Here is a 22,928-nt window from a genome sequence, read left to right on the forward strand (position 1 = left end):
CACACTCACAGTAGACGTGGGTCATTTAACCGCCACTGGATGTACACTAGTTTCTGTTCAATGACTTGCTAATGTTGCATGTGAGAATGGCTCATTTTAAACTAACCCCGCCTTTTCCACCCAGCGGTTTGAACCACTCACTTTTCAGGACATGTAACTCAGTATTAAATCTTGCTGGACTCATTTCAACCAGGGCCTTGTCCTTCAACTGTGGATGTGCCAACAAGTTAAGGAAATAGAAATTGTATAGTAGTCTTCTTTGCCATCCAATGCGAAAGTAACCCACTTTTCAGGACATGCAACTCAACATTAAACTTGTCAGACTAGAAGATCCATCTTGCCTTCTCTGCTCAACACTAGCTACACTCTGGCACATCCTCACTGGGTGCAAAGTCAGCCTTTCTCAAGGACGATACACCTGGAGACACATTCAAGTGCTTAAATGCCTGGCAGCTATCCTGGAAAGCAAAAGAACCACCCCAACAACTTGCCGCCCCGAAGAACCACCTCTACTGTGCCAAATGCGTTTGTCCAGGCGGCGGAACGTGGACAGCGCAAACTGCAACGAGAGAACCAGGAGGGGAGAACTCGAGGCGGCAGGGGATCATCAGACGCTGGCGGACGTGGGCCATGGAACAAACACTGATGTTTTTTTTCTATTAACAAATCACACAGTCTCTTGAGAGACTAACAAAAATTGCCTTGGCTGACTGTGTTTCAAGTAATCCAGGCGGGGTATTGGGTTAAGTTTTCAACCAGCAATCGTCACGTCTCAGATAAACTTCATGGACTATGAAATTGCCTCTGCACAAGAATACAGAACTACGTTACAAGTTTGAAAGAGACCTGCTGCCACACTCACAGTAGACGTGGTTCATTTAACCGCCACTGGATGTACACTAGTTTCTGTTCAATGACTTGCTAATGTTGCATGTGAGAATGGCTCATTTAAAACTAACCCCGCCTTTTCCACCCAGCGGTTTGAACCACTCACTTTTCAGGACATGTAACTCAGTATTAAATCTTGCTGGACTCATTTCAACCAGGGCCTTGTCCTTCAACTGTGGATGTGCCAACAAGTTAAGGAAATAGAAATTGTATAGTAGTCTTCTTTGCCATCCAATGCGAAAGTAACCCACTTTTCAGGACATGCAACTCAACATTAAACTTGTCAGACTAGAAGATCCATCTTGCCTTCTCTGCTCAACACTAGCTACACTCTGGCACATCCTCACTGGGTGCAAAGTCAGCCTTTCTCAAGGACAATACACCTGGAGACACATTCAAGTGCTTAAATGCCTGGCAGCTATCCTGGAAAGCAAAAGAACCACACCAACAACTTGCTGCCCCGAAGAACCACATCTACTGTGCCAAATGCGTTTGTCCAGGCGGCGGAACGTGGACAGCGCAAACTGCAACGAGAGAAGAACTCGAGGCGGCAGGGGATCGTCAGACGCTGGCGGACGTGGGCCATGGAACAAACACTGACGTTTTTTTTCTATTAACAAATCACACAGTCTCTTGAGAGACTAACAAAAATTGCCTTGGCTGACTGTGTTTCAAGTCATCCAGGCGGGGTATTGGGTTAAGTTTTCAACCAGCAATAATCACGTCTCAGATAAACTTCATGGACTATGAAATTGCCTCTGCACAAGAATACAGAGCTACGTTACAAGTTTGAAAGAGACCTGCTGCCACACTCACAGTAGACGTGGTTCATTTAACCGCCACTGGATGTACACTAGTTTCTGTTCAATGACTTGCTAATGTTGCATGTGAGAATGGCTCATTTAAAACTAACCCCGCCTTTTCCACCCAGCGGTTTGAACCACTCACTTTTCAGGACATGTAACTCAGTATTAAATCTTGCTGGACTCATTTCAACCAGGGCCTTGTCCTTCAACTGTGGATGTGCCAACAAGTTAAGGAAATAGAAATTGTATAGTAGTCTTCTTTGCCATCCAATGCGAAAGTGACCCACTTTTCAGGACATGCAACTCAACATTAAACTTGTCAGACTAGAAGATCCATCTTGCCTTCTCTGCTCAACACTAGCTACACTCTGGCACATCCTCACTGGGTGCAAAGTCAGCCTTTCGCAAGGACGATACACCTGGAGACACATTCAAGTGCTTAAATGCCTGGCAGCTATCCTGGAAAGCAAAAGAACCACACCAACAACTTGCCGCCCCGAAGAACCACATCTACTGTGCCAAATGCGTTTGTCCAGGCGGCGGAACGTGGACAGCGCAAACTGCAACGAGAGAACCAGGAGGGGAGAACTCGAGGCGGCATGGGATCGTCAGACGCTGGCTGACGTGGGCCATGGAACAAACACTGACGTTTTTTTTCTATTAACAAATCACACAGTCTCTTGAGAGACTAACAAAAATTGCCTTGGCTGACTGTATTTCAAGTCATCCAGGCGGGGTATTGGGTTAAGTTTTCAACCAGCAATAATCACGTCTCAGATAAACTTCATGGACTATGAAATTGCCTCTGCACAAGAATACAGAACTACGTTACAAGTTTGAAAGAGACCTGCTGCCACACTCACAGTAGACGTGGGTCATTTAACCGCCACTGGATGTACACTAGTTTCTGTTCAATGACTTGCTAATGTTGCATGTGAGAATGGCTCATTTTAAACTAACCCCGCCTTTTCCACCCAGCGGTTTGAACCACTCACTTTTCAGGACATGTAACTCAGTATTAAATCTTGCTGGACTCATTTCAACCAGGGCCTTGTCCTTCAACTGTGGATGTGCCAACAAGTTAAGGAAATAGAAATTGTATAGTAGTCTTCTTTGCCATCCAATGCGAAAGTAACCCACTTTTCAGGACATGCAACTCAACATTAAACTTGTCAGACTAGAAGATCCATCTTGCCTTCTCTGCTCAACACTAGCTACACTCTGGCACATCCTCACTGGGTGCAAAGTCAGCCTTTCTCAAGGACGATACACCTGGAGACACATTCAAGTGCTTAAATGCCTGGCAGCTATCCTGGAAAGCAAAAGAACCACCCCAACAACTTGCCGCCCCGAAGAACCACCTCTACTGTGCCAAATGCGTTTGTCCAGGCGGCGGAACGTGGACAGCGCAAACTGCAACGAGAGAACCAGGAGGGGAGAACTCGAGGCGGCAGGGGATCATCAGACGCTGGCGGACGTGGGCCATGGAACAAACACTGATGTTTTTTTTCTATTAACAAATCACACAGTCTCTTGAGAGACTAACAAAAATTGCCTTGGCTGACTGTGTTTCAAGTAATCCAGGCGGGGTATTGGGTTAAGTTTTCAACCAGCAATCGTCACGTCTCAGATAAACTTCATGGACTATGAAATTGCCTCTGCACAAGAATACAGAACTACGTTACAAGTTTGAAAGAGACCTGCTGCCACACTCACAGTAGACGTGGTTCATTTAACCGCCACTGGATGTACACTAGTTTCTGTTCAATGACTTGCTAATGTTGCATGTGAGAATGGCTCATTTAAAACTAACCCCGCCTTTTCCACCCAGCGGTTTGAACCACTCACTTTTCAGGACATGTAACTCAGTATTAAATCTTGCTGGACTCATTTCAACCAGGGCCTTGTCCTTCAACTGTGGATGTGCCAACAAGTTAAGGAAATAGAAATTGTATAGTAGTCTTCTTTGCCATCCAATGCGAAAGTAACCCACTTTTCAGGACATGCAACTCAACATTAAACTTGTCAGACTAGAAGATCCATCTTGCCTTCTCTGCTCAACACTAGCTACACTCTGGCACATCCTCACTGGGTGCAAAGTCAGCCTTTCTCAAGGACAATACACCTGGAGACACATTCAAGTGCTTAAATGCCTGGCAGCTATCCTGGAAAGCAAAAGAACCACACCAACAACTTGCTGCCCCGAAGAACCACATCTACTGTGCCAAATGCGTTTGTCCAGGCGGCGGAACGTGGACAGCGCAAACTGCAACGAGAGAAGAACTCGAGGCGGCAGGGGATCGTCAGACGCTGGCGGACGTGGGCCATGGAACAAACACTGACGTTTTTTTTCTATTAACAAATCACACAGTCTCTTGAGAGACTAACAAAAATTGCCTTGGCTGACTGTGTTTCAAGTCATCCAGGCGGGGTATTGGGTTAAGTTTTCAACCAGCAATAATCACGTCTCAGATAAACTTCATGGACTATGAAATTGCCTCTGCACAAGAATACAGAGCTACGTTACAAGTTTGAAAGAGACCTGCTGCCACACTCACAGTAGACGTGGTTCATTTAACCGCCACTGGATGTACACTAGTTTCTGTTCAATGACTTGCTAATGTTGCATGTGAGAATGGCTCATTTAAAACTAACCCCGCCTTTTCCACCCAGCGGTTTGAACCACTCACTTTTCAGGACATGTAACTCAGTATTAAATCTTGCTGGACTCATTTCAACCAGGGCCTTGTCCTTCAACTGTGGATGTGCCAACAAGTTAAGGAAATAGAAATTGTATAGTAGTCTTCTTTGCCATCCAATGCGAAAGTGACCCACTTTTCAGGACATGCAACTCAACATTAAACTTGTCAGACTAGAAGATCCATCTTGCCTTCTCTGCTCAACACTAGCTACACTCTGGCACATCCTCACTGGGTGCAAAGTCAGCCTTTCGCAAGGACGATACACCTGGAGACACATTCAAGTGCTTAAATGCCTGGCAGCTATCCTGGAAAGCAAAAGAACCACACCAACAACTTGCCGCCCCGAAGAACCACATCTACTGTGCCAAATGCGTTTGTCCAGGCGGCGGAACGTGGACAGCGCAAACTGCAACGAGAGAAGAACTCGAGGCGGCAGGGGATCGTCAGACGCTGGCGGACGTGGGCCATGGAACAATCACTGATGTTTTTTTTCTATTAACAAATCACACAGTCTCTTGAGAGACTAACAAAAATTGCCTTGGCTGACTGTGTTTCAAGTCATCCAGGCGGGGTATTGGGTTTAGTTTTCAACCAGCAATCGTCACGTCTCAGATAAACTTCATGGACTATGAAATTGCCTCTGCACAAGAATACAGAACTACGTTACAAGTTTGAAAGAGACCTGCTGCCACACTCACAGTAGACGTGGTTCATTTAACCGCCACTGGATGTACACTAGTTTCTGTTCAATGACTTGCTAATGTTGCATGTGAGAATGGCTCATTTAAAACTAACCCCGCCTTTTCCACCCAGCGGTTTGAACCACTCACTTTTCAGGACATGTAACTCAGTATTAAATCTTGCTGGACTCATTTCAACCAGGGCCTTGTCCTTCAACTGTGGATGTGCCAACAAGTTAAGGAAATAGAAATTGTATAGTAGTCTTCTTTGCCATCCAATGCGAAAGTAACCCACTTTTCAGGACATGCAACTCAACATTAAACTTGTCAGACTAGAAGATCCATCTTGCCTTCTCTGCTCAACACTAGCTACACTCTGGCACATCCTCACTGGGTGCAAAGTCAGCCTTTCTCAAGGACGATACACCTGGAGACACATTCAAGTGCTTAAATGCCTGGCAGCTATCCTGGAAAGCAAAAGAACCACCCCAACAACTTGCCGCCCCGAAGAACCACCTCTACTGTGCCAAATGCGTTTGTCCAGGCGGCGGAACGTGGACAGCGCAAACTGCAACGAGAGAACCAGGAGGGGAGAACTCGAGGCGGCATGGGATCGTCAGACGCTGGCTGACGTGGGCCATGGAACAAACACTGACGTTTTTTTTCTATTAACAAATCACACAGTCTCTTGAGAGACTAACAAAAATTGCCTTGGCTGACTGTATTTCAAGTCATCCAGGCGGGGTATTGGGTTAAGTTTTCAACCAGCAATAATCACGTCTCAGATAAACTTCATGGACTATGAAATTGCCTCTGCACAAGAATACAGAACTACGTTACAAGTTTGAAAGAGACCTGCTGCCACACTCACAGTAGACGTGGGTCATTTAACCGCCACTGGATGTACACTAGTTTCTGTTCAATGACTTGCTAATGTTGCATGTGAGAATGGCTCATTTTAAACTAACCCCGCCTTTTCCACCCAGCGGTTTGAACCACTCACTTTTCAGGACATGTAACTCAGTATTAAATCTTGCTGGACTCATTTCAACCAGGGCCTTGTCCTTCAACTGTGGATGTGCCAACAAGTTAAGGAAATAGAAATTGTATAGTAGTCTTCTTTGCCATCCAATGCGAAAGTAACCCACTTTTCAGGACATGCAACTCAACATTAAACTTGTCAGACTAGAAGATCCATCTTGCCTTCTCTGCTCAACACTAGCTACACTCTGGCACATCCTCACTGGGTGCAAAGTCAGCCTTTCTCAAGGACGATACACCTGGAGACACATTCAAGTGCTTAAATGCCTGGCAGCTATCCTGGAAAGCAAAAGAACCACCCCAACAACTTGCCGCCCCGAAGAACCACCTCTACTGTGCCAAATGCGTTTGTCCAGGCGGCGGAACGTGGACAGCGCAAACTGCAACGAGAGAACCAGGAGGGGAGAACTCGAGGCGGCAGGGGATCATCAGACGCTGGCGGACGTGGGCCATGGAACAAACACTGATGTTTTTTTTCTATTAACAAATCACACAGTCTCTTGAGAGACTAACAAAAATTGCCTTGGCTGACTGTGTTTCAAGTAATCCAGGCGGGGTATTGGGTTAAGTTTTCAACCAGCAATCGTCACGTCTCAGATAAACTTCATGGACTATGAAATTGCCTCTGCACAAGAATACAGAACTACGTTACAAGTTTGAAAGAGACCTGCTGCCACACTCACAGTAGACGTGGTTCATTTAACCGCCACTGGATGTACACTAGTTTCTGTTCAATGACTTGCTAATGTTGCATGTGAGAATGGCTCATTTAAAACTAACCCCGCCTTTTCCACCCAGCGGTTTGAACCACTCACTTTTCAGGACATGTAACTCAGTATTAAATCTTGCTGGACTCATTTCAACCAGGGCCTTGTCCTTCAACTGTGGATGTGCCAACAAGTTAAGGAAATAGAAATTGTATAGTAGTCTTCTTTGCCATCCAATGCGAAAGTAACCCACTTTTCAGGACATGCAACTCAACATTAAACTTGTCAGACTAGAAGATCCATCTTGCCTTCTCTGCTCAACACTAGCTACACTCTGGCACATCCTCACTGGGTGCAAAGTCAGCCTTTCTCAAGGACAATACACCTGGAGACACATTCAAGTGCTTAAATGCCTGGCAGCTATCCTGGAAAGCAAAAGAACCACACCAACAACTTGCTGCCCCGAAGAACCACATCTACTGTGCCAAATGCGTTTGTCCAGGCGGCGGAACGTGGACAGCGCAAACTGCAACGAGAGAACCAGGAGGGGAGAACTCGAGGCGGCAGGGGATCGTCAGACGCTGGCGGACGTGGGCCATGGAACAAACACTGACGTTTTTTTTCTATTAACAAATCACACAGTCTCTTGAGAGACTAACAAAAATTGCCTTGGCTGACTGTATTTCAAGTCATCCAGGCGGGGTATTGGGTTAAGTTTTCAACCAGCAATAATCACGTCCCAGATAAACTTCATGGACTATGAAATTGCCTCTGCACAAGAATACAGAACTACGTTACAAGTTTGAAAGAGACCTGCTGCCACACTCACAGTAGACGTGGGTCATTTAACCGCCACTGGATGTACACTAGTTTCTGTTCAATGACTTGCTAATGTTGCATGTGAGAATGGCTCATTTTAAACTAACCCCGCCTTTTCCACCCAGCGGTTTGAACCACTCACTTTTCAGGACATGTAACTCAGTATTAAATCTTGCTGGACTCATTTCAACCAGGGCCTTGTCCTTCAACTGTGGATGTGCCAACAAGTTAAGGAAATAGAAATTGTATAGTAGTCTTCTTTGCCATCCAATGCGAAAGTGACCCACTTTTCAGGACATGCAACTCAACATTAAACTTGTCAGATTAAATCTTGCTGGACTCATTTCAACCAGGGCCTTGTCCTTCAACTGTACCAGTGGTTTTAACCACCCACTTTTCAGGACAAACCTACCTTGCTCAAGTTAAAGATTTTGATTTGTTGCCGTAGTACCTTATATATTAGCTGCTGAACAGAGTAAAATTGTTAAGATTTTTTTATCAACAAATCATAAAGTCTCCTGAGAGAATAACAAAACATGTTAGTAATCACCCAACCTGTTGAGTGTTTGGGTTTTTACAATGCCCTCTTCCTTCACCCAGAAAGTGGGCATTTTTAGTGTTAGTGCAGGTATTTGCTGACAGAGCACTTTCTAGTTTTTCTTAGAAACAGTTTCCAATACCATTAAATATTTTACCAATTCCTTCAAACTTGCATCACCTTGCATCTATGCTGGAGACGTAAGTCATACTGCCTGACTTACTTTTCGTTATATTCCCATGTTTCCAGATGTCATCACACAATCTACAATCAAACTGACCTTAACAGCTTTCCTGAACTTAATGCAGAAGTCTTGAAAGATGCGGAAGCACTCATCCAGTTTGAACGTGTCCTTATCTTCACAAAAGAAATCGATGAGAGTGTTTCCCTCTTTACGCAGCTCCAGCCTGCGTCTCTTCAGGTCCTGAAGAGTCCGAGCTGAACTCTGAGAGAAAAATAAAAAATTTTTTATATGCTTACATGTATGCTATTATCTGAGATCACCAGCACCAGATATGCACAGTATCAAATTCAGGTTCCTGTGTCTGTCTTTTGCAGCCTCACCTGCAGAAATGGCTCCAGCTGCTGCAGCAGCTCCTGATCTCCTTGAACCTTTTCCTCCAGGGATTTAATCCGAACATATAAAGAGGAAAACTCCACCTCTATATTCTCCACTGAGACTCTAGATTAGAAAAGGGAAATTCAGAGTTTGAAACGTGCATGTAGACAGATTTGTTTGCTTCCCATAATAACAGTTATCACAGTACAGGCTGCAAATTGCAGCAAACACACTGAATTTACTGTCAGACTGTCTGTTAAAGTGAGAACATGCAAGGTGCGATCTTGGCTCTGTGCTGCTGGAGCTGTACTGATGACACACAGAGATGACACCATGTGAAGCTGACAGAGCCTGAAATAGTCCGACTGCCATCTGAACGTGACACAAAGATAGATGTCACCGTGAGCACTGAGGCTGAAAGTAGGGTTCAACTCAGCAATAAATAAAAAAATATTAAAATCTTAGTTCAAGCAATAAAACATATACAGAAATATACACTTTGAACACAATTAATATGACTAGTTTATTAGAGGCTTTTGTGTGTAAATCCTAAATTGTCTACATTTGAAGTGAATTTTGAAGATAATTGTGTTATAGATTTGGCTGAACTTTAGACAATGCCGAAATTTAACTATGAAAAATAAAGCGCAAGCAAAATGACCGCATGTTAAAATTGACTGCAAAGTATAATGGCAATAACACAACTATACTATCACCATCTATATTTATCCCCTGTAAGCCTTGCTTTCATTTAAGTTTCTTTCACACTCGAGAATCTGTGGAAGATGTTCTAAGATGTTAAAATATGTTTTTGGCCATGAGATAAATGTGCGTCTTACAAATACTGCCAAAAATTAAGCAGACAAAGAAGAAAATTACCGGTGGCTACCTCTGGAAAAAAGTACCTAATTTGTTGATATTTTCCTTCCTTCTTAATAAAATAATTCTCAGCTTCAGTGTCGGTTTATTTTTTTTATTAATGATTTAGTTGTCATGTATTATTAACTTTGCTTACCTGGCTGCACTCTGAACATCCTGAAGTTTCTCTGGAAACTTGAGCAGCTTCTCATCTTTCTTCTTTGCCTCCTGTGTGGAGAGACACGTTATAAAAATTTTAATTCACATGTATTTTATTGTACAGAGTAAAATGGAGAATTGCTGTGTGACCAATTACTCATTATTTGGTTATACAAGGGCCTGGCCAGCCACTATTTGCTCTTCTCTATTTCCTGTCACCATCTGTTGTGTCCCTGCTGTCTGTAATCTCACTGTTAGGTCAATATTTATTCACGCACCACGGCAGTGAAATATGCATATGAAACTAATTACCTGCAGCTGACAAATAACTACATTTTCCTCCATGTTGTGCTTTTGATTTATTAATATTAAGTGTAGCTTTCTCTGTGGAACTCAGTTTGACACTTTCTAATAAGAAATGCGTCATAAAAATGACCATTACCCCAAAAATTACTTTAAATGGTGAGCTTTTTACACAGTTGATGTTTAGCGCATAAACTTCATGATATGTGAAAAATAAAGACACATATATACCTGAATACCATCAAAACACTACAGAACCTCTAATTATTACTCTTCCATCCAACAAATGTGTAAAGCTTCAGTGTTTGCACAATAATTGTTGATTTAACTCCATGGTTATTATCTGTAGTCCCACGTTGCTGCTGTGTATTGGATTACACTAGACATTACAGGCCTGAATGGCACTGTATGAATCATGTTGTATACGTGCAGCTTTCACTAACCATGGCAACAAAGTGCAGCAGGTTCATCCCTGGCTTGTTAGCCTTAGTGTCAGCCAATGAGAGGAGTGAAGACAGTTTAAAGCCCACAGCGTTTCCTGCATAACCACCCTGAGGATCAAAGAGGAACAATGGAAAGAGGTCACAAAATACACCACAAGAAATTAAAGGATATACTGTAACTGGTCTGTATGCATTCTGCATTTTTCTTCTTATTGTCAAACAATTCAATGAAAAAAGCAGTAATGTAGTGATTCTGCTCAACTGAATGTTCCATGTTTTTAAAGTTTACACTTTTGCCTATTGCTTGTGCCATAGACGTCCATTACGAATCAACTGAATTTAGTCAATTCAGTCTGAACACTTTTCATATTTTATAGCACTATCTGCACAAGAAAAGCAATTTTAATTACAGTACATCCCATTAGGCTTCATGAAACATTTAAATTGATCAATGAACAAATTGGGGAAGCTATTGGCAGATTAATTACTATTAAAAGTAATTGTCAGGAACCCAACATTTTCTTTTAATTGTTTTGGTTACAATTTTATATTGAAATGCAGCCTGGTATATTGACTATGGATAAGCTTATAATAATAATAATGATAGTCTTGAATACAGAGTGTATTCAAGATAGTATTATGACTATCATTATTATTATTATAAGTTCTATAAGTTTGTATAACTGTTCTGTCGTGCAAATGTATATTATCCATAATTACTCCCTTGTCATTATTCAATGCTTAATAACCCTGCAAATGGGAAAATTAATATAAATATTGTTATCAAAACAATAGCTTGTATAATAAGGTCAAGGGTCAGATTATTAAAGTCCATGACAACACAGTGAGACACGTCAGAGAAACTAGAAAATATTAAGACTGATTAAGACTGAACAGATAATCGTCTAATTTATGGCTGACATGAAGATGATTTACTACAGTGATTTATTCCCAATAAAATAATCCACTCTCTCATCATCCTCCTCTTCCTCACATATACTTCACACACTGGTATAGTGAAATTAGATTAAGATGAAGTGAGGGATGAGGTGACTCTAGTTGAATTTTCTGGTCAAAATTCCTCAGCTCCACTCCGATAACATACCCTGGTATATACAGCGGAACAGCATTTCTGATTTAGTACCACCAGGGGAAGATTGTGTACCACTGGTAGAACACGCACAAACAGTTTGAGAACCATGGACTTACAGCATTCATGATGTTTCCTGCCTGCAGCACCAGATGCAAAATGGCATGGAGCTCCTCGCAGTTCATCAACTCTGTAGGAGGAAATTGATACAGACACAATTAGAGATTTCAAACCATAATATAGTATAGAATGGTATAGTATAGTATACTAAGGATGTTTCAAAGGTATCTATATTTAACTTAAATTTTTATCACCAGTCTCTTTGGTGCAAACTGACAGTTTTAATTAAATGGTGTCATAAACATTCTACTTCATTTAGCCAGTGCAGTGTTTTGTGCAGTCAGGAGTTGTTGTACTGAAGACGAGACGGTTTAAGTAAAATCCAATAAAGCACAAAAAGACCGGACAGACTGACTCAGCTAAAATGACACAGAGTCTTAAATAAAAAAGACCTCAAGCCTAAAAAAAAAACCTATAACCAATATCATATCACGATGCAACATTCATATTTACATATCAGGAAACAAATATGAACTATATAGTGATGAACTCCATTCTAGAGCAGAGAGGGATTTTCCGTGAGCCACTGTTTTGGTAACCCGGTCCAGCTTCTGTTTACTGTGTTCATGAGGCAAGCCCATGTGAACACTCCCCCATCACACGCTCACAAACTGGACACCAGGTTTTTGAGAGTTCAGGATGTCCTGAAGCCTTTCCTGTTTCTATTTTGTATCAACAGCAAATTAGCATTTTAGCTTACACACGAAACAAAGATGGTGAACATTATCGAGTGGAGCTGTGTGGTTCAGGTAGGTCTGCCAACCATTCCGTAAAATAAGGATTTGTTCCGTATTGGTTAGGGTTAGATAAAATATCATATTTGGTTGATATAAAGTTACATACATATAAATGCTATTGTAAATATGCTATTGTGTGTGGGTAATGTAGTATGTAATGTAATGTAAAGTTCTGTATATCAGGTATAGGCACTGTGTGGAAAGTGCAATATTTAAACAGTATAAATGAGCATTGTAACTGAATAGAACAACCTATGAGCTACTAATGGACATGTTTTTCTTTTGTTGTTTGTTGGTTTTTTGTGTGTATATTGTATTTAAATGAAAAAAACTAATAAAAATTATAGTTTAAAAAAACAAAAAAAACAAAACAGTATAAATGAGTAGGTGAGTTCCTTATTTTCTGTGTTTTCTGTATTTTCAACTGTGATTGTTGAATGCAGGCATGTACTGTTGTCAGGCAGTGTTTTTGGAGGAGCACAGCTTTCCAATATCACACAATCATGTTAATTTAATCGTAAGCAGCTACAACCACGATTGTGATTAAAATATTAATATGAAATGTGAAAGAATCATGCATAGTATGCATTCATCTCACTTTGCTGGCACTCAAGTGGCAACCAGTCATGACGTCACCCTTAAGAATCTGAAGTCATGTTTTGAGGGCGTGAGATTTGCGATTTGATCAGTTGGTTTTGCAACCTGTCCATTAATATGTGTCCATTTTCTTCTAAACGGAAACAAAATTGACTAATGACATCATGTGCAACTGAAGATGTGAAACGAGTCAGTGAGATCATTAACTCCTCAGAAAAATGTTGACTGACGTTAATAAAATAAGAATTAGGCTCAGTTTCTGATAGACTTCCATTCAAACGAAATTCTTTTTTTACAACCAGTGTAGCTGCCCCCTGGTGGTTATTCAAGCTCTATATAGCTCTATCAAAATGTATCACATCCTGTGTGCAGCGTGGGAAATGTGGTATTGGTAATTATTTGAATATAGCAGCCTTTTGTTTACTGTACTACTTTATTTAAAAGTCAGGCCGCTGGATTATTGTACAGTCAACAGAAATGATGGCAATTTATGTAATTATCTATATTCAAGTTTAAAATTAATAATGTTGAAAAGTAATATTAATTATCAGTTCAAAGCAGCCCTAACATGACACAGCCTTCTCTTTCCACTGTGTCCCCACATCACTGTTTCTCAGGTGACACATTCCTACATTCTGTCAACTATCAGCTCAAATATCTGGGTCATCTGTCCTGAGTGCGTGTGACTGTGCGAGTATGGCCGTAGCCGCTGGGGGCGCGTGTGCTGTAACCTTTAGTGGCGATGCGGACAACATCGATCTCGTGGCTCATCACAGCACAGGAAGGAGAGAACTCTTCACGGAGGACCATGGCCTCAATCCGAACATCAAACCTGTTAAGAGTCGAAGCACAGCAGGGATAAACCTGGGATCTGAAGTGGATCTGAGTCCAAGGGTCGAGAGATGGGATGGTAAAGGTTCCCCAGAGAGCTATTAAAATGTTTATACAAGAGTCCTCAAGGCTGATAAATAGGATACATGATGTTTAATATTCAGTAGAACATAGACCACATCTTCAACTTCACCGGCTGTTAAAAATTAAGGATTTCAGCATCAAAACACACAGCATTCAAAACAAAGTTACTCCTTAACTAATACTCTGATTATTTAATATTACAGTGTTCAGTATATATATTTTAATTCCACCTTATGGCTATTTGCGTGCACAACCCCCTTTTGGAGTGGTCAGCTGCACTCTTTCTGCTGATTTCAGGTTATTTTGATTGATTGCTTGATTGTCTTGTATATAATTGCTTTATTTAATAGAGTTCGTGTTAGGGTTGGGACTGTCTCTGTGTGTGGTTTTCCAGCTGCACAGTGGCAGAGAGGAAAGCGCTCCAGGTCAATCAATCAAGATCGCCTAGAGAATATGGTTGGTTGCCCTCTCCCTTAAACAGTTTCCGCTGCCTCAGAAAAGCCACAGACATTTTTGCAGGACTCATCAAACCCTGGTCATAACTGCTGCCATTAGGCCGATGATACAGATCCATGAAAACACAGACAAACAAACAAAAAACTGCTTTTACACCACAGCCATTAATATATGGAACCATAATCCACCATACAGTCTGAAGCGATTGTGCAACTATGCTGAACGTAGATGTCTGTCTTTTGTGGGGGGTTTTCTACCCTTTTTAACCCTTAGTGCTCACGCGGGACAGATCTGTGCCGCAGTTGCACCCTTGGTAATTTGCCATGGGCATAATACACAACTGCTTATATTGACATCCTGGGGGCATGTGTTTATAGGTCACATGTGTTGTTGAGTCAAAGTTATGATTCATTTTATATCCCATTTTTAGTAGTGATATAAAGTAGCAATAATTGTGCAGAAGTCACAAAATAGACAGTTTTTCTTTTATTTTTGTTCATAAAAATGAGCCAAGTGAACTTTGAACTGTGACGTATTTCCAAATTTCACAAATTCAGTCCGATTTTAAACATTACTTTTTGATCAGGTGTGTTTATATAATTGGTGAAAATTATTATTTTTCTTTTCAACAGATTACCTATAGGTTGAGCTGAACAAATAAATATAAGACACTCTATATTGCACATTCTTATAGCCTCTGTATATACTGTACGTTTAAACATAGTCGTGGAAAAAAAAGCAGCCAAAATGCTCTGTGTTCTAAGGGTTAAATTAGAGTCTATTTTCATATTTTATATATTATATATATCTCTTTTGCACTAATAAGGAATCCACTCAATTTAATTGTACATGTTTCAGTGACAATAAAGAAATTCTATTCTATTCTATTCTATTCTATTCTTTAGTTATGAAGCTACATTCAAATTTCCCTTTAGGAGCTACATTTTAAGTTTTCTTGTACAGACAAACATTGGCATATTTATTCATAACCCCTAAATTGGCTATTGCCTCTCTTGGGAAAATAATAATAATTTTAAAAGAAGCAGCAGCAGCACTTTAATCTGTGTGGGCAGGGAGTTTTCAGTGAAATAATAAGTTTTAGTTTACTCTGGAGTCTAAAGACAGTGTACAGTGTAATCCTATGCAAAAAAAACAACACACCGTTAGATGAACAATGAGCAAGGTACCTGACCTGTGCATATCCTTCATGATTCACTGACTGTCAACAAGTGACCTCACGTTTCCGTTTGACACAAACTAGACCATGAAGATCAACTCACCGTGGCACCTGGATCAAGAGGTACATAAAGGAATCGACCAGTGTCAGCTTGTCTGGGTCTCCTTTAAACATCTGCAGCTTCTTTATCTGTAGAGAAACGAAAGAAAGAAAGGGGGAAGCTTAGCAGCCTCTAGTGTCTCTTCACTCCACATAAACTATCTTTTTTTTTGTTCAGCAGTGATCTTCATTCAAAAACCTTATGCCATTCATTATTTGTTAAAAGCTTCACAGACATGCACGAAAACAAAAACTCAAACACAGACCTCCTCTGCATCAGGAAGGAGCTTCAGCAGGTCTTTGAGCAGCTCTGCTCCATAAATCTTTCCATCTCCTTGTCGAATGTCTTCGACAATAGAGCGGTTGGACCTGAAGGTGAGACAGCACTTCATTTAAGTTTGATAATGAATAGCACAGGTGTTCTCTTTTAATGTTTGCTCCTCTGTGTTTACAGAGAAGAACATAATAGATATCCTTGTGGTGTTGGACACCATTGGTTAGCTTTGGCCCAGCTTCTGCTGCTAACCTGTCTGTATTTCAACACTTTCATTTTTGATCCTTGAGGAATAAAATGGAGTGAAATGAGAATCCACAAAGGTCAAAAAAGCACTGTAATCAGACGTTTCCTCAGCTTCGTAACTCCATTCCTTTACTGCTAATATGACATTAATTTCCTGACTCTAAAAGTACTTGTAAATCCATATTAGAGAGAAAAGAATGCAAGATTAGAGCCTAAACAATGAGGACCATTGGGGGTTGGAGGGTAAAACCTTTCTGATGTGTACTGTATATTAAAAAGGTTCCAATTCTAAGTAATATAACCAAAACAACAAGTTAATTATAAATAACTTTAAATACATCACATATAATGGTCTTGATTTAACAAGAAAACAGTGATTTACATAAAACATTATTGCACAGTAAACATTTTTAAACATAGTACTGATCTTAGTAAACACCTAAATAAGTAAAAAAAGAACTAATAATGACTCATTTCAGCTTGTTTTTCTGCATTGTTTATACTGTGATAAACACATATAACAATATGTCTTCTGATTTTGATCAGCCAACCAACATGTTTTATAAGTTATTGATCAATAATTGTGAAGTAGCTTTTAAAAATAATAGAGAATGATATCCTTTCTGGAATGTGGAGTGGAGAAGTCCTACATTAGATGCCACTGATTCTTATGGCATATTTCCACCGGCTCTACTCACCTTGCCACAGCATGGTTTAAGTAGCGTTTCCACTGGCATAGTAATAGTTTTTAGTACCTGCGATGATTAATCAGACTGCCGGCCACTGAGTAGCCAGAGTGCCGTTACAGGAAGAGACATCCGACACAAATTAAGCCAAACAGTGCCGAACTATAGATCAGTTAAAACTACTTAACAATCATAAAAACGTGGGTTAATCTCCAACAACTACCAGGGAAATCTCTATATTTAATGGAGGAGTCTGGTGTATTTAGGGACAGCACCGCCGATCGCAAGCGGCTGCACAGACCGCTGCCGCTGTTCTCCGGAGACGCGTGGACAGAAATCAAGCCGAACAGTGCTACTACTTAACTACTTAATAATCCTAAAAAAACGTGGGTTGATCACCAACAACTACCAGGAGTCTGGTGTAAAGTCACTAATCACTCGTTTGTGTGTGTGTGTAATTCGCGCATAAAACGAAGTCACCGCAGTTTCACGCAGGCGTGCAGCGATGACCCCGCCCACGTTGAGTAGGTAATACTTATTATTGTACTGGAGATGCAACCTAACTGTGCCATGTCGTGCTGTGCCGAGGCGAGGCGAGTAGAGCCGGTGGAAATGCGCCACTACACACTGAACCTTTAATGACCTGGAATTGAGATTCAACCATCAGCAGCTTCTTCCACTGCACCTTTATTTGGTCAGACTCTGTCAGTCAGAAATAATATGGGACAGTGAGTGAACCAGTGTTAAAATCTGCTAACAAAACTAAACCCTGACCCTGGTGAGGTCACTGTTCATACCCAGTCCTGACAGGGCGCAGTATGACTGAAAGTCAAATGACATTAAAATACAGTGGGGAGCCATGCAAATTGACATGAAATCACACACCTAACACACTTTTTGTACTGTGCTTCAGACTAGTTATGCAACACAGCGCTGAGTCTGGCTGAGCACACCTCAAGATTTCCTGAACCAATTCATTTTAAACAATGGAGCACTGTGTAAGCCTATTAGAATTAGTGACAGAGATGTTGACCCTAATCTGTCTCAGTTATGAAGGTTTTTAATGGACTATTTTTCCTCAGCCAAGCAGAAGGTGAATGTTTTCAAGACACCATTGATGTAAGGACTCATTCCTCATGGGACAGCAGAGTGAACCAGCTTAAAATATAGCACATTAAAGGATAGAAATTATGTTTTCCTTCCTCCCTTTCACTGGGTTACATTTTTCCCAAGTGATATAGAAACTTCGTAACCTCGTCAAAATGACAGAAAGCTGTCCTCTGCACTATGTTCACCACTCTGCTTCCATCTCGCCACTGTGTACCAGTAATCCTAATACTTGGTTCCAGGCTCAATATCTCTAAAGCAGTTACACAACAACATTGACATTCATTATATTTGTCTCCCTGAAATGTCATACTGTTTGCTGCAGGGGTGGGAATCACAGGATACCTTACGATACGATGCATGATACATGGTCCACGATACCAACAATATCACAATGCGAAAAGTTTAAAGTGCAGCATTTCTCTATTTATTCACAAGATGGAGAACAAAACCGGTTGAAGACGGGATGGGACACAGGATGGTGGCATCAGACATCCATTTCTAAAACTAACACATGTCTTCTTAAGGCTGGATAAACAAATGACAGATCCATGTGTTATAGTTACAACTCACAACTCACAACTCACCTAAAGGTATGCAAAGCAGCCAAATGTGTGCAGGGCTGATAATCCCTTACTAAGGGAATAGCCAGTAAATCACGTCAATTATATTTATATAACCCAACATCACCACATAATATGCCTCAAAGGGCTTAAAGAAGGGAAAGGGCTGACTGGTTATGGTCATTAGCTTAACTGTGTTGTTTACACCTTGGTTTAAAAGCTTGAAAAACTGCTGTGTCAAAATGATACTGGCATTGGTTGCTACCCAAAGCAGGGATATTGGTATTGGACAAAACAAAAGTATCCCTAGGTGGGTTGATACCAATGCCGATATCATTTTGACACAGTTTTTCAATATTTCATTATTACATTTGAGCTGATGCATGTACCACCTCGCTATAACCAGTCACCCTTCACTGTCTTGGGTGCCAGTGCCCTAATCTGCACATATTCCACTGATTCCATTGATGCAGGACTTACTTCTTGAACTGCTTCAGGAAAATGCCAACATTCATCCCCCTCTTGGAGTCAAGAATGCAGATCTGAAAACAAATGAGAGACACCATTAGTAATTCAACTGTGGCTCTGGTGAGCAGAAGCCTTGAAACACATGTACAGTAAACACACTCCCTCCTCTGCTCCTAACCTTTCCTGCTCATTGTTGTGTTACATTACCAACACCACCACTTACTCCAACCCTATGGGACATAGAAATCCAACCAGGCCACATGTGTAGTTCACACCTTCTTCGTTAACAATGGTTTTTTCTTTTCTTCTTCGACAGATGACTGTACAGCATGTACATTTTTTAAAAAGGCTCCCTCACAGGAAATAATTATAGCTTTTCAACAGCAACTAAACACTTAATATGGCCAGTGCTGGTGAGGTGGAATAAAATAAAGTACCAACCTTTACAACAACATGTCAAGTAATATTTAAACAATAACTTAAAATTATACATAAAACAAGATAACAGATGGTAATGGAAATATGCTTTATTGTGCATAGACAGTGGCTTTATTTAAAACTCCCAAAGGTGTCTTTTTTTGTTTGTTTTTTACTACTGCTGCTTAGAGAGTGCTCACACTTTTTTTTACTCCAGCTGCAGTCAGTTCATTCAGTTAGTCATTCATTATAAAATTATACAGGTACAGTTCAGATCACCATGGTATGGTTTGGAATGGTAAACTCTGTTCTGTGTCTAGCTCCACCCCTAGGAACTGCAACAGATGGATATTTTAGTACCTTTTATGACTATTGACAAAATAAACTGTGCCGCATGGTATAAACGGGGGTTTTACTGTTTGTGTGTCACTTTACAGAAGTACACAATGATGCAAGCGTGCTTTCCTGTTCTTCACTGACACAAATAATGTTTTACACTCAAAGAAAAGCTGAAACTAAGCACCATTACCTAACATATCCCTGCAGGCATATCACATTATAGCAAGAGCAGTGTATAGTTAGCTCTGGACAGTTATGAATCTGGGTCTTTGGGTCCCATCAGAAATGTGTTCAGGATCTGCAGTAACCAGCATTTCTTTTTAGAAACACTGGCAGTGCATGAATAACAGTTTGTGAGTGTCAAACAAACAAATGTATGGAATCTGGGCTTAAACTTGAACATTTCATCTTGTGAGACTCATAGTTTTTTTATATATATATTTAAATGCATAATATAATATCATATTAATATTATAAATTAGGATTTTTTTTTGAAAACCCTACAATTTGGTTTGGATATAAACAGTAATAATAATTTAAATAATTAAATACATCAGTTAATTTAGCTGGAGGCAAATGTCCTATGTGTGAATGTCTCTTATATAATAAGTAAAATAACACAAGACCAGTTCAGGAACCTCTGGATCTTAGAATAATCTTAAGTATGATGTTAGTAAAGGATATCATTCAATTACCAACAGCAGATTCTAAACTGTATGGTGTTAAACAGCACTTATATTGGTTGTCCTGTGTGAGTTAAATATAGACATATCCCAGACAAAAGGCCTTTTCAAATACAGGACTAATGTAATTCTGCAATTCACCATCAGGTAGTAAAGGTCATGGCAATGACTCACCTCATCCTTGCTGCTCTCTTTGAATGAGCGCGACCGGGACACACGAGTTGAGGATCCAGTGGATGACGCCACCCCTCGGATCCCTGCTAGTGCCTCCTCCTGTTGCCCAAACAGCTCCTCCACAGATCGAACATCAATCTGGTACTGCTGCTGCCGCACTGCCATCGTCCAAATGTTGGGCTTCCCGCGTACCTTCTCCTCCGGAATCGGCTTCCAGAAGAAGCTGCGCACGCGGCGCTTTTTTCTCCCATTGTGGTTAATGGACGGGATTGCTGGCGGCGGAGGAGGAGGGGGCACTCCCGGAGGTGGTGGTGGTGGCATTGGAGGAGGAGGCGGGGCATCATGTTTGAAGGTGTCAGGAGTGTCACCGCGGGAAGGGAGTGAGGAGTGAGTGTGTTCGGACATAGAGGAGAGGTCTGAGGTGGTGATGGAGGAAGTGGTGCAGCTACTCCCTTCACTGCTGCAGCTCTCTGGCTCATTAGTTGTAGATGGACAACTCATAACAAGCATCACAGTCCGACAAAAGTCTTTTAGCACATGAGCTCTATGAAGAGAGAGCGTGGTCCACAAACTGAATATATTTGATCACTATTTCCTCTTTTTCAAGAATGATTTACAAACTTGTTTTCTTCTAGCTGCATCCGTTCAGTCTGAACAACAAGAATGATTCAGTGCTGTCCCTTTTCTGCTGAGGGAAGGTTATATTCCTTTACCTATTCACAATAATGGGAGCATGTCCTTTGATTCTGTCCATCTCCATCACTCTGCTGGTCATCCATGGTGCAGAGCGCTCTGCTTTGAAGGTTACCACCCAGGGGGAGGAGGGCAGCGACGGCCATGGAGCTACAAGAGCAACAAAAACAACATAGGACAGGATTATACAGAGGCAGTCATGCACACTGCCATGGGAAATCTGAAATTAGGGGTAAATTAAGGGGTGTGACAGATCAAAAGAGAAGGGGTTCCCAGTCAGAGGGGCTCACAATAATAGTTTTCTAGTGTTGAAGGGCTTTGAAGTCAGGCTCTGGGCTGGATAATGGTCAGTGGCATTACACATACAACTTATGTTACACAGTTTGGTAACTTAAACAGTCCCCATGTAGCAGAGTGTTGTCTGTAGGTTGAATGTGCTGTATGTAAGATTTTGGTGTTACTCTATATAGAAAAGTTTAGTATTAACAGCTTTACCAGCTGAGAAGACATTGAGAAATGGCACACAACAGTGGAATAGGTATAGGTTTAGAAGAATAGCTATAGGCAACCAGGACATCTAGTCTCATTAGGGTTTGTTACCAAGCTCGGTGCTTTTAATGGTATCAACCGAATTAGGTTGAAATGTATTATATAAGTAAATACATCTTCGTTTATGGGTCTGCTCCCAGTTACTTAAATGCTCTCCTAAAGGTTTATGTTACCCCTCGACTACTCTGTTCATCCAAGGATTGTGGTCTGGCGATGCCAACACCCTGCACAAGACAATACAGACTCTTTTCATGTTTCATTCTGCGCTGCTGGAATGACCAACCAAGCGCTACCAGAACAGGGCCATCCCTGTCTACCATGAAGAAGCTCTTGAAAACCCAGCTCTTTCAAGAGCATCTTCTGTCCTAGCATTTAACTTACTCCTACCCTGCACTATCTCCTTCTGCACTTGCATCCACCTCTGCACTCTCACCCTCTATCAGTCCACTGTTCCTAGAGAGTTCTTTCCAAGACTTCTTCTCTGTAGCTTATTCCTCTCTTGTCAGTCGCTAAATGCTTAAATGTAACACTCATCATCTTGGCTATAAAGTGGAAAAGGACATGATTAATGTTGTGAAAAATGGATAGAAAAAAATATGTCCTTGAAATACACTCATCCTCCATTAAATCCATCCATTATCAAAACCAAGACAAAGAATCACAGATATGGATACTGACAGCACACAAACCAGGGAGACATAACGTAAACTGCCAACTATAGAGAGCCATGATTAGTTATCATATATTGATTACTTTATTTTTGCAGAGCAACAATTATCAAACCCAAAGTGATATTTCAACCTTCTCGATTTACTGTATACCTGAAGAGAAACATAAACTGCACCAAATTGTCAACAACAGTCCAGAGGATAATTTATTAACCACATAAGTGCTCACTGATGATGTGGTAAATGAGTACGGGAAAACCCAAACATTCTTAATCCTCCCTCACCAGGAGGAAAGGAAGTACTCGAGTTGCCCACCCTCCCCTTTCTTTGTCAAATCAACGGCTGCACTGTTGCACTCACTTGCAGG

General features: G+C 41.1%; 1 protein-coding gene and 9 non-coding genes across 10 annotated transcripts in view; all 10 read right to left on the reverse strand.

Moving 5' to 3' along the window:
• fhdc1 (FH2 domain containing 1) overlaps nt 1-22,928 on the reverse strand; it is a 134,332-nt gene that overhangs the window by 100,649 nt on the left and 10,755 nt on the right. The window contains exons 2-11 of the mRNA XM_058641431.1: nt 20,652-21,494; nt 19,051-19,112; nt 15,961-16,063; nt 15,699-15,784; nt 13,779-13,879; nt 11,713-11,783; nt 10,504-10,611; nt 9,756-9,826; nt 8,746-8,863; nt 8,462-8,626 (exon numbers count right to left, since the gene is read on the reverse strand). Coding sequence (XP_058497414.1) covers nt 8,462-8,626; nt 8,746-8,863; nt 9,756-9,826; nt 10,504-10,611; nt 11,713-11,783; nt 13,779-13,879; nt 15,699-15,784; nt 15,961-16,063; nt 19,051-19,112; nt 20,652-21,161 — 1,395 coding nt within the window. The 5' untranslated portion in view covers nt 21,162-21,494. The remainder of the gene's footprint in view (nt 1-8,461; nt 8,627-8,745; nt 8,864-9,755; nt 9,827-10,503; nt 10,612-11,712; nt 11,784-13,778; nt 13,880-15,698; nt 15,785-15,960; nt 16,064-19,050; nt 19,113-20,651; nt 21,495-22,928) is intronic.
• On the reverse strand, nt 676-816 carry LOC131467786 (U4 spliceosomal RNA). The gene has a single exon (XR_009241604.1). It is a non-coding gene; the product is annotated as a U4 spliceosomal RNA (small nuclear RNA).
• Nucleotides 1,518-1,658, reverse strand: LOC131467764 (U4 spliceosomal RNA). Its single transcript, XR_009241581.1, has one exon. It is a non-coding gene; the product is annotated as a U4 spliceosomal RNA (small nuclear RNA).
• Nucleotides 2,371-2,511, reverse strand: LOC131467751 (U4 spliceosomal RNA). The gene has a single exon (XR_009241569.1). It is a non-coding gene; the product is annotated as a U4 spliceosomal RNA (small nuclear RNA).
• LOC131467787 (U4 spliceosomal RNA) lies at nt 3,224-3,364 on the reverse strand. Its single transcript, XR_009241605.1, has one exon. It is a non-coding gene; the product is annotated as a U4 spliceosomal RNA (small nuclear RNA).
• On the reverse strand, nt 4,066-4,206 carry LOC131467765 (U4 spliceosomal RNA). Its single transcript, XR_009241582.1, has one exon. It is a non-coding gene; the product is annotated as a U4 spliceosomal RNA (small nuclear RNA).
• Nucleotides 4,908-5,048, reverse strand: LOC131467771 (U4 spliceosomal RNA). Its single transcript, XR_009241588.1, has one exon. It is a non-coding gene; the product is annotated as a U4 spliceosomal RNA (small nuclear RNA).
• LOC131467752 (U4 spliceosomal RNA) lies at nt 5,761-5,901 on the reverse strand. The gene has a single exon (XR_009241570.1). It is a non-coding gene; the product is annotated as a U4 spliceosomal RNA (small nuclear RNA).
• On the reverse strand, nt 6,614-6,754 carry LOC131467788 (U4 spliceosomal RNA). The gene has a single exon (XR_009241606.1). It is a non-coding gene; the product is annotated as a U4 spliceosomal RNA (small nuclear RNA).
• Nucleotides 7,467-7,607, reverse strand: LOC131467783 (U4 spliceosomal RNA). The gene has a single exon (XR_009241601.1). It is a non-coding gene; the product is annotated as a U4 spliceosomal RNA (small nuclear RNA).

This window comes from Solea solea, chromosome 10 (assembly GCF_958295425.1).
Source record: "Solea solea chromosome 10, fSolSol10.1, whole genome shotgun sequence".
Classification (NCBI taxonomy): domain Eukaryota; kingdom Metazoa; phylum Chordata; class Actinopteri; order Pleuronectiformes; family Soleidae; genus Solea; species Solea solea.